This window comes from Paroedura picta, chromosome 4 (genome assembly GCF_049243985.1).
Source record: "Paroedura picta isolate Pp20150507F chromosome 4, Ppicta_v3.0, whole genome shotgun sequence".
Taxonomy (NCBI): domain Eukaryota; kingdom Metazoa; phylum Chordata; class Lepidosauria; order Squamata; family Gekkonidae; genus Paroedura; species Paroedura picta.
This window is the reverse complement of record NC_135372.1, coordinates 10,734,754-10,744,740: the sequence shown is the minus strand read 5'-3', so window position 1 is coordinate 10,744,740 and position 9,987 is coordinate 10,734,754. Positions and strand designations below refer to the sequence as shown.

Below are 9,987 nucleotides of genomic sequence, written 5' to 3'. Positions count from 1 at the left end.
GGCAGGCAGTGGGCAGGGAAAGGCCAAGTCAAGCCCCTGATACATCTACCTTCAGTCACTGCCCTTTCTTAAAGCAGCCTCTGTCTGTGGCTATCACTAGATCTTCTGGTGGCGAATACCTCACTTCAGTCAGGGCTTGTCTTAAGTATTTCACGTTATCTGTCCTGAATCTACTGCCTGTCAACTCCATTGAGTGCCCTGGAGTTCTGGTGTTTCTGAGAAGGTTTTCTGGTTTCATAAGCCACTCTTCTATCTATTTACTAAACGGATAAGACCCTGACGCTCCAGCCTTTTCTTATCGAGGAGGTGCCCCAGCCCCATGATCATCTTGGTTGTCCTCTGTCACCTCTGTGATGTCCTGTTTTAAGAGACAGTATTCTAAATGAGCCTCTTGTGACGTAGAGTGGTAAGGCAGCAGACATGCAGCCTGAAAGCTCTGCCCATGAGGTTGGGAGTTCAATCCCAGCAGCCGGCTCAAGGTTGACTCAGCCTTCCATCCTTCCGAGGTCGGTAAAATGAGTACCCAGCTTGCTTGCTGGGGGGTAAACGGTAATGACTGGGGAAGGCACTGGCAAACCACCCCGTATTGAGTCTGCCATGAAAACGCTGGAGGGCATCACCCCAAGGGTCAGATGTGACTCGGTACTTGCACAGGGGATACCTTTACCTTTATTCTAAATGAGGCTGCACAATACAGCTATACTGGGGCATTATTTTCTGTTTTATTTCTTAAACTCAACCCGACACTCCCCAGAGTAGCTCACGACAGGTAAAAATATTAAGAAAAAATCCCCAATAAACCCCCCGCATAAAATCCAGTATACCAGGCCCCCAGAGTGGTGGCAAAAAACATCCCCCTCACCCCGGTCTGCCAGACAACAGCCTGCCATGCAGGGGAATTGGAGCCTTGCCTGATGGACTGATTTGCCCAGCTCTTGCCTCAACCAAGGACCTGGCAGAAGAGCTCCGTCTTGCGGGCCCCCGCAGGTCTGTGACAGCTCCATCAGGGCACTCGGCTCACCTGGGAACTCATTCCACCAGGTTGGGGCCAGGACTGAAAGGGCCCTGGCCTGGGTCAAAGCCAGGTCAACCTCCCTCACAGATTAGCATGTGAGCCGAGAGCTAGGCCTTCTCCCCCAACAGTAGCCCTCCATTCAGGGAAAAAGTCTCCTCCCAGCACCGCAAGTGGGGGTGGGGGGAGGACTAAAGAGGCAAGTGGTCCCTCAAAATGTACCTGTGAGGACCGTAGCAGCTGCATTCTGCACCAGCTGCAATTTCCGGCTTTCTATTATATCAGTGATTTTAAGTTTAATCTCTTTCCAATTAAGCCCCTGCTTAGTCTGCTGTGCTACGGCACGCACAAGAAAGGTGTCTTACCATCTCAGCAAGTTCAGGCCCCTTCAGCCTTGAAGCTGGGGGGCGGTTTTCTCCCAGTGTGTATCTCCGTATGCTTAAAACAGGCTTTCTCAACCAGGGTTTTGTGAAGCCCTGAGGTTTCTTGATGGCTGTGGGTTTCCCCGCATGGGTGGGAGTTCATTTTTAAATTGGTTAGACATTTATCAGGTTATATGACCGTATAGTAAGAGCCTCCTGTGGCGCAGAGTGGTTTAGGCAGCGACATGCTGTCTGAAGCTGTCTGCCCATGAGGTTGGGAGTTCGATCCCAGCAGCCGGCTCAAGGTTGACTCAGCCTTCCATCCCTCCGAGGTCGGTAAAATGAGTACCCAGCTTGCTGCTGGGGGGTAAACGGTAATGACTGGGGAACGCACTGGTGAGTCTGCCATGAAAACGCTAGAGGGCGTCACCTGGTGCTTGCACAGGGGATACCTTTATGGCCATATAAGGTCATGTTGTCCTGCCAACCCCCCTCCCAAAATGGCCGATGGGCCTGGAGGGGTAGGAAGGGGAGGAGGCCTGAGTGGGCATGTACACAGCTAGGCTTCCCAACCACTTCTGGGGTTTTGTGAAGCCTGAAAAATGTTCAGGGGCTTCCCTATGGCTGACTGAGAAGAAACCTCTTCTTCATACCTCACTTATCTCTACTCAAGAGGAGTCTCAAAAGAGGCCTGCAATCGCCTTTTCCTCTCCCCACAACAGACACCCTGTGAGGTAGGTGAGGCCGAGAGCCCTGACAGAACTGCTCAGAACAGCTCTATCAGGGTTGTAATGAGCCCAAGGTCACCCAGCTGGCTTCATGCGGAAGAGGGGAATCAAACCCAGCTCTCCGGATTAGCTGCTGCTCTCAACCACGACACCCACTGAACATTGTTGCCCACTGGCCCACTTTATGGAGGTCCTCCGGGAGCTTCTCTGAGTCCTTCGTTTTCACCATCCTGGAAAATTCTGTCACTTAAAACACTTTACATGGCTCAGTCTTAGTTCCAGGTTAAGGGTAGGCATTCAGCTTGGTTCAGTCGGGGAAAATAATCCAGTATTTGTTTTGGCTACCAATATAGCCAATCCAAATAAAATCTGGGGACTTCCCCATTGCAGGTAGATCCTAGGGAGTGACCCAAAGCTAATCCCGTGGGACCTCTCTGCAGGATCAGAGAGATCTTTTAGATAGTGAAAAGCAGGGTATAAAAACCCTCCCTGTCTCCCCCCCCCCATAGATTCCAGCGACGCCAAGGATCTTGATCCCTTTAAATGTCCCTGAGCCCAATCATTTCAAATATGTTCTGAAACCCAATACTGAAATTTGTGAGACCCCCACTTCCCTCCATTGTGAGAACCGTCCATTTAGAATCAGTTGGAAGGGGCCATCAGCCCTCTGCTCAGTGCAGGATCAGCCTGAAGTGCCATTCCAACTCCACTGCCTGTTGGTTAACCAGTTTTATATCCATAAAAGAACCCATCCTCTTGCCCATAACTGCTACGCTTACTCTGGACTCTGAGGTCTCGTCACAAGGTTGTGAAAGTCTATCGGGTCTACCGATCCGTTCCCTCAGCAGGCTTTCTTCCTCTATGTGCCTAATGATTCTTTCCATTCCTTTGCCTGGGGCAGCTGTTAGGCTAACTGGCCTGTAATGTCCAGGCTTGTCTTGGGGGGTCTGCCCTGTACTCTTGGCCCCTTTTAAAAGTTGCTAATACTTGCAACTCTCCAGTATTCTGGAACAGTAGCTGATTTTACCGACAAGTTACACGTCTGGAATAGATCAGCCATTTGAATTTACCATATGCCTAAGAACTTACATTGTTTTATTATTTTCCCAAGAGGTCTATACATTTCTTCTCCCCTCGGTCTTAGTTCTTTGGACCCACATGCACGGGGCATGGGTGTGTGCTCAAAAGTGAACACAGATGCAAAGAAATTATTTTGCTTCTCTGCCATCAGAGCACTCTGCTCTGCAGGTATGAATTTGCTGGTTATCCCGGGCCAACGAGATGTTCGCCCGGCCTCGACTCGTGCCAGGGCCTTTTCGTCCTGGCCTCAACCTGGTGGAGTTACCAGCTTTCCGCAGGGCTTGCAAGACGGAGCTTTTCTGCCAGGCGTAGGGTTGAGGCCAGGGCAGTCTCCCAATAGTCCAACTGAGGATCCCCTCCAATATTAAGATCTATTGGATTGGCTCCCACTTTCATTGAATGTCATTCTGCCCACCAGGCTGAACAAAGGAGACTTGGACTGGAATTGTGACCACTGCTGCCTGCGTGATGTTAAGTTGGGAAGTTTTTATTGGGGATTTTATTGTGTTTTTAATGCCTATGATGTAAACCACCGTGAGCCCAAGCTGAGGAACAGTGGTGTATGAATTGAATAATAAATTAAAAATAAAATAAATAAATCACTCCATCTTTCTTGTGCTTTTCTGGCTTGTTTCCTGCTGGATTTGTTTAAAAATGTTTATGATACAAGATGTAAGAAGACCTGTTTTTCTGAGGCCCTGGCTAGGAATCTCCTATGACTATTCTTCTCACACCTGGCTGTATGAAAGACAAGTCCATGGATGGAACTCGTTCCTCTCCTTTTCTTTGTCCTCCAAATCTCTTGGTGAGGTTAGATGAGGCTAGCAACCAAGAAGCAGCCCCAAAATGGGGCTGCTCAAGTCTCTGGTCAAGGCTCCCCCTTGAGGGGCTGCACCAAAGAAGTCTTGTGGAAGCCAGCCAGCCCCCCCCCCTGCCCCCTCCCCCCGAACACAAGACATTTTCTTTGCTGGGTGTTCAAGGCAGCATTTATTGGGAGAGCCACTCAGTCCTTCTTGGCAGCTGCCTTCCTCATGGCTGCCAAAACATTGCTGAGTTCTTCACGCTTTCTCTTGGCCCGGATGTGAGTCCCAACCTGTGGAAAAAAGAAACCACATCAGCACCACAGCAGAGTCGCTCATGCAGCCTGGGGCATGGTGAGGGGCTGGATTGGCTCAGGGCAGGTCAGGATCAGTGTTGAGCCAGGCTCCAGGAAGCCTGTATCAGGACAGACCTTGCCGGGTCACGGCCAGCCCTCTGAAGGGGGCTAAGTGGCCGGGAAGAGAGAGACTCTGAGCCCCATGGATATGTTTGAGGGAACCTAGAATCATAGAGTTGGAAGGGACCATACAGGCCATCTAGTCCAACCCCCTGCTCAACGCAGGATCAGCCCAAAGCATCCTAAAGCATCCAATAAAAGTGTGTATCCAACGTTTACTTGAAGACTGCCAGTGAGGGGGAGCTCACCATCTCCTTAGGCAGCCTATTCTACTGCTGAACTACTCTGACTGTGATTTTTTTTTCCTGATATCTAGCCTATATCGTTGTACTTGTAGTTTAAATCCATTATTGTGTGTCCTTTCCTCTGCAGCCATTGGGAACAGCATCCTGCCCTCCTCCAAGTGACAACCTTTCAAATACTTAAAGAGGGCTATCATGTCCCCTCTCAACCTCCTTTTCTCCAGGCTGAACATTCCCAAGTCCCTCAACCTATCTTCATAGGGCTTGGTCCCTTGGCCCCAGATCATCCTCGTCGCTCTCCTCGGTACCCTTTCAATTTTATCTACGTCATTCTTGAAGTGAGGCCTCCAGAACTGCACACAGTACTCCAGGTGAGGTCTGACCAGTGCCGTATACAATGGGACTATGACATCTTGTGATTTTGATGTGATGCCCCTGTTGATACAGCCCAAAATGGCAATAACCTTTTTTACTGCTGCATCACACTGCCTGCTCATGTTTAGTTTACAATCCACAAGTACCCCAAGGTCTCGTTCACATACAGTGTTACCTAGAAGCGTATCCCCCATTCAGTAGGCACGTTTTTCATTTTTCTGACCCAGATGCAGAACTTTACACTTATCTTTATTAAATTGCATCTTGTTCTCATTTGCCCATTTTTCCATTGTGTTCAGATCTCGTCATTCATTCTTGGCTCCCCCTTTTCCACTCACCCGTTTCTTTATGAATTTCAGAGCTCGCTTATCTTTGGAGACTTTCAACAATTCCATTGCGCGTCTCTCATATGGTGCGAAGCCGCATACTTCTCGGATCATGTCCCGAACAAATTTGGTGTGTTTGGTCAAGCGCTTAGGGAGTGAACAAAAGTTTAAAACAAACTAGCAGTCTTTCTCCAATGCTTGCCATTTTGCATTAGTTGAAAGTCACAGTCCACTTTGGGGTGGAGTGGATGTGTTTTTAAGACGGCCAAGAGAAAAGGAGAGGGATTGGCTTGTTGTAGTAAGGCTGGAAGATCCAAGCCTCGCCTCTAGCCGACACTAGGCAGGACCCCAAGGAACAAATAGCTTCAGAAAGACAACTCTGGCGCTCCCCCTCCACATAGAAGTATGTGCTGGGAGGGGGGGGGAAGTATCACTGGGTTAGACCAGTGGTCCCCAATCTTTTTATCACCGGGGACCAGTCAACACTTGACAATTTTACTGAGGCCCAGCGGGGGTGTAGTCTTTTACCGAGGGATGTCGCTGCCACCTGAGCCCCTGCTCCACTTGGTTTCCCACCGGTGCCCCTGACTTCCCGCAGCCCACTGGGGGGGGGGCACTGCCAGCAGCAACCACGCAGTGCCAGGCCGAGGGAGAGCTCCAGCCATGGCGGCCGCTGGAGAGCACCAAAGGTGAGCCGGCGGCAGAGTGGCAGGGCAGCCCCCGAGGCAGCAGCCGGAGAGGACAAGGAGGAGCTGCGGCCTGGTACTGACTGATCCACGGACCGGGACCGGTCCCTAGACCGGGGATTGGAGACCACTGGTGTAGACCCCTTTTACTGAGTTGTGTGTTGGAAGAAAGGTCTTCTCTCTGCTGCACCCACAATTCAGAGGGGAAAAAAGAACAGGACTATTTGTATGTCTGTGGGGGGGGGGGGGGATATTGGCTGTGCTCCCCCCCCAATCTTTTAAAGTGAACTGGCTAGGTTCCAGGCCGAAGCAACTAGGCCTTGAGTTGCCTGCCCCTAAAGACCCACACCTATAGCTCCCTGGTTGAGACTCACCCCACGGCGTCGGCACTGGCGTGGCTTGACCACATTCTTGGTCACCTTGTGGCCCTTGTTGAGGCCAACAGCCATCGGGTAGCGGATTGCCATGGCTGGAGGAGAGAGACTGAAATTAGGTGACTCAGAGTAAACTCACTGAAAGACAGGTCAACATGTGCCAAGTCAGCTAGCCTTCATTTCCCCTTTCTGGCAATGAATTGAGGACCAGTTAGACAAGGGGTAGTCAAACTGCGGCCCTCCAGATGTCCATGGACTACAATTCCCAGGCTCCTGGGAATTGTAGTCCATGGACATCTGGAGAGCCGCAGTTTGACTACCCGAGTTAGACCTTTTACTAGTTGGAATGTATTTGCTCAAGGGCTGTGTGCTTCACCATTCCAGGGGTAACTGAACAGCAGGCATCTCAACATTATGCAGGGGTTTCTGGCTATGTGCCAGACACAAGGAACATTTCCCTACAAGTTTGCATCCCCACCTCTGCGTAACTTATTTCCCTGGTAGTACCAGTAAAGATAAAACTTCGGAGGAACGAACGCTTTAGATAGCTTGGGGGTCACAATTGGTGAGAAAAGCAGGGTATAAGTATACATATGTTCACTGCTTCTGCTCCCTACTTTCTAAAGGGGCATCTGTATTCTAATCCGCATGGGGGAAAGATCAGAATTACTGCCAGCTTTTATTCAAGTGGAAAGCCATGTTGGTCGGAAGCAGAAGAAGATTGACTTCAGTCGTTATTTATAAATAAATTTAAAGATGATAATTCCTTTTAGTGTCTTTTATTCAATATTTTTGAAGACAGAACAGGTTCCGGATAATAATACTGTGCTTCCAATATTTTCTATTTCCTCAGTGACCACAACTATAAATCAAATATACATTGTAAGTAACAGTATAGTACAAAGATCCTAAATAAAATTTAAAATGACTATATAACCTTGAAGAGTTGGCTCCCACCTCAATGTATTTTATTTATTTAATTGTATTTATATACCGCCTTCCCCTGAGACTCAGGGCGGTTTACATACAGTTTTCTATGTTTTTATGTAAACCACCCTGAGCCTCAGGGGAGTGTAGTATATAAATACAATAAGTAAAATAAATTAAATAAGTATACATTGAGTATACTTCAGTTGTATTCAATATCTCTCTTTCTATTGATTCTGAAAAAAATATACATAATTTGTCATTTTGACATACAAGTTAAACATTATATTATAAAATTGAGGATTGAATATGCAAAATAAATTTACGATGCCAGGACCCACATAGCCATGGTTACCCCAAATAATGACTCTGTGGCTCCTGGGATCGTGAATTTATGAAACAACTTCAGGATGCGTGTCTGTGTAACATATAATAATCCTTATTATAAGAATGTATATTTTACTAATTATCCCTGGACAATATTTTTATTTATTTATATTTCAATTTATATACCGCTGCTCTCCCAATGGGCTTGCGGCAATCTACAACAATAAAAAGATAAAATACAATAAAACCCCATAAAATCCTCCCTTATAGCAACAAAGGTGGCAGGTGATAAATAAACCATCTGATTATTCCTATACCTTCCCTACTCGTCCAGCCAGAGGCCAAGCTTTCTTCCATTGGGGGTGAGGTGCCATATCTGAACAAACCATGGGGGGGGACGACCTCATATAGAACAGAATATTCAGACCCCACCCTGGCATCAACCATACGCCTGGCGGATGAGCTCCGTCTTGCAGGCCTTGTGAAAAGCTGAGAATTCCGGCAGGGCCCCTAACTCTTCAAGATCATTCCACCAGGCTGGAGCCAAGACAGAAAAGGCCCTGGCCCGGGACAAGGCCAGGTGTACGTCCCGAGGACCCGGGACAACAAGTAGGTTCACACCCACAGAGCAAAGAGCCCTGGGGGGCATAAGCAAACAAGCCGCCCTGCATGTAAATGGGATCCAGACCACATATAGCCTTAAAGGTCAGTACCAATACCCTGAACTTGACCCGGAAACAGACTGATAACCAGTGCAGGTGTTGAAGCACCAGCTGAATATGGTGTCCATGGTGTCTTAGTGAGGACCCAAGCAGCAGCTGCATTTTGTACCAGCTGTAATTTCCGGATCAAAGACAAGGGCAGGCCTGCGTAGAGCGAGTTACAGAAGTCTAGTCTGGAAGTGACCGTTGCATGGGTGACTGTGGTCCAGTGGTCCGAGGATTCTTATTCTTATAAGAATAAGAACAGTTTTGATTTGTTTTACAAATGGGTGGATGAACAACAAACCAGCATAAAATTTACAGCTAATACAAGTGCTAAGCAAATGACATTTTTAGATTTACTTTTAGCAACATGTCTAAGGCCATCCAAGTGGTTTTAGGATCCATGTTAACAGTTTCACAAGCTGTTCAACTAGAAATGTAATCCATCTAGTGCCCATGTCAGCTTTTGTACATAGGCATGGCCTCTGGAGCCTTAAAAACCAGGATTTAACAGTGGTCCAGATTAAAGCGTTCTGTGACTGACACGCCTCTCACAAGCCACTCTGAACTTCATGGGCCCAATCCAGAAGACTTCTAATACTTTGGAATAGAATAATTGACCAGAAGAGGATGCCAAAGAGTCAACATGGAGAGTCTGCGATTACAGAGCGAGCTTTTGTACGTTCATTTCTCAATTTTATAATAAGTTTAATTTGTATATGTCAAAAAGACAAATTATGTATATATATTTTTTCAGAATCAGCATAATGACTTAGCTGCCGGCTTAAAGGGAATGGGACTTTTTTGATTTAGGGAAAAGATGGCTACAAAGAGCAAAGAGTCAGAACTACACACAGGACAGAACAAAATCTGCGACCAGCGGCATCTTTGAGACCAACGCATCTGAATTCTACCCAGAATGAAGCTGCGTCGGTCTCTAGGGCAGGGGTAGTCAACCTGTGGTCCTCCAGATGTTCATGGACTACAATTCCCATCAGCCCCTGCCAGCGGTTGCTGGCAGGGGCTGATGGGAATTGTAGTCCATGAACATCTGGAGGACCACAGGTTGACTACCCCTGCTCTAGGGTGCCCCTGGGCGCCAACCTCGTGGCTTCAGGCCAAAACGGCGACCCCCCCCCCCCCCACCATCTATACCATGAAGTGGCCGGGCAGCCACAGTCCGGCTGGACGCGAGAGGCCCCGGACTAGGGGGGGCGGCAGCAGCCCGGAGCACGGAGGCGTCAGGCCGACGGGTCCCGGGAAGGCCATCCTAGGGGGACTATGGCCATGAGGCGGCTGCGTTGGGCTTCCCAGGGCCTACCTCGCAGGGCTGCAGTCCGTGACGCTCAAGGGGACCCGCCCGCCGCCCCCCAGCGGGAGAAGGCCGTTTGGCCGGCCTTCGGGAACCCCCGCACGACGCCTGCCGGGGCCGGGGCTGCCCCTTCGCGACAGATGGCGCCGGATCCTCGGCCGGGCCCGGAGCGCTCACCTGGTGCAGCCCGTCGATGGACGACGCGCCGGAAGAGGAGAAGGGGAGCTGCGTGCGCAGCCCAGGCGCGCGATTGGCCAGCCGCGGGATTATCGAGCCGTCCGTGACCGCGGAGGCAAACCGGAAATAGAGCGTCCTT

The 9,987-nt window shown here is 49.2% G+C and overlaps 1 protein-coding gene across 2 annotated transcripts; it reads right to left on the bottom strand.

Moving 5' to 3' along the window:
• Positions 1 to 4,140: 4,140 nt before the first annotated feature.
• Positions 4,141 to 9,986, bottom strand: RPL36 (ribosomal protein L36). 2 transcript variants are annotated; one of them, XM_077331822.1, is made up of 4 exons: positions 9,849 to 9,986; positions 6,402 to 6,496; positions 5,354 to 5,488; positions 4,141 to 4,275 (listed from the first exon to the last, which is right to left on the bottom strand). In XM_077331822.1, the coding sequence occupies exons 2-4, from the start codon at positions 6,492 to 6,494 to the stop codon at positions 4,186 to 4,188; spliced, it is 318 nt and encodes a 105-aa protein (XP_077187937.1). In that variant the 5' UTR covers positions 6,495 to 6,496; positions 9,849 to 9,986; the 3' UTR covers positions 4,141 to 4,185. The 2 variants fall into 2 exon arrangements, with proteins under 2 accessions (XP_077187937.1, XP_077187938.1); XM_077331823.1 differs by having other exon boundaries at positions 9,681 to 9,867.
• Position 9,987: the final 1 nt, after the last annotated feature.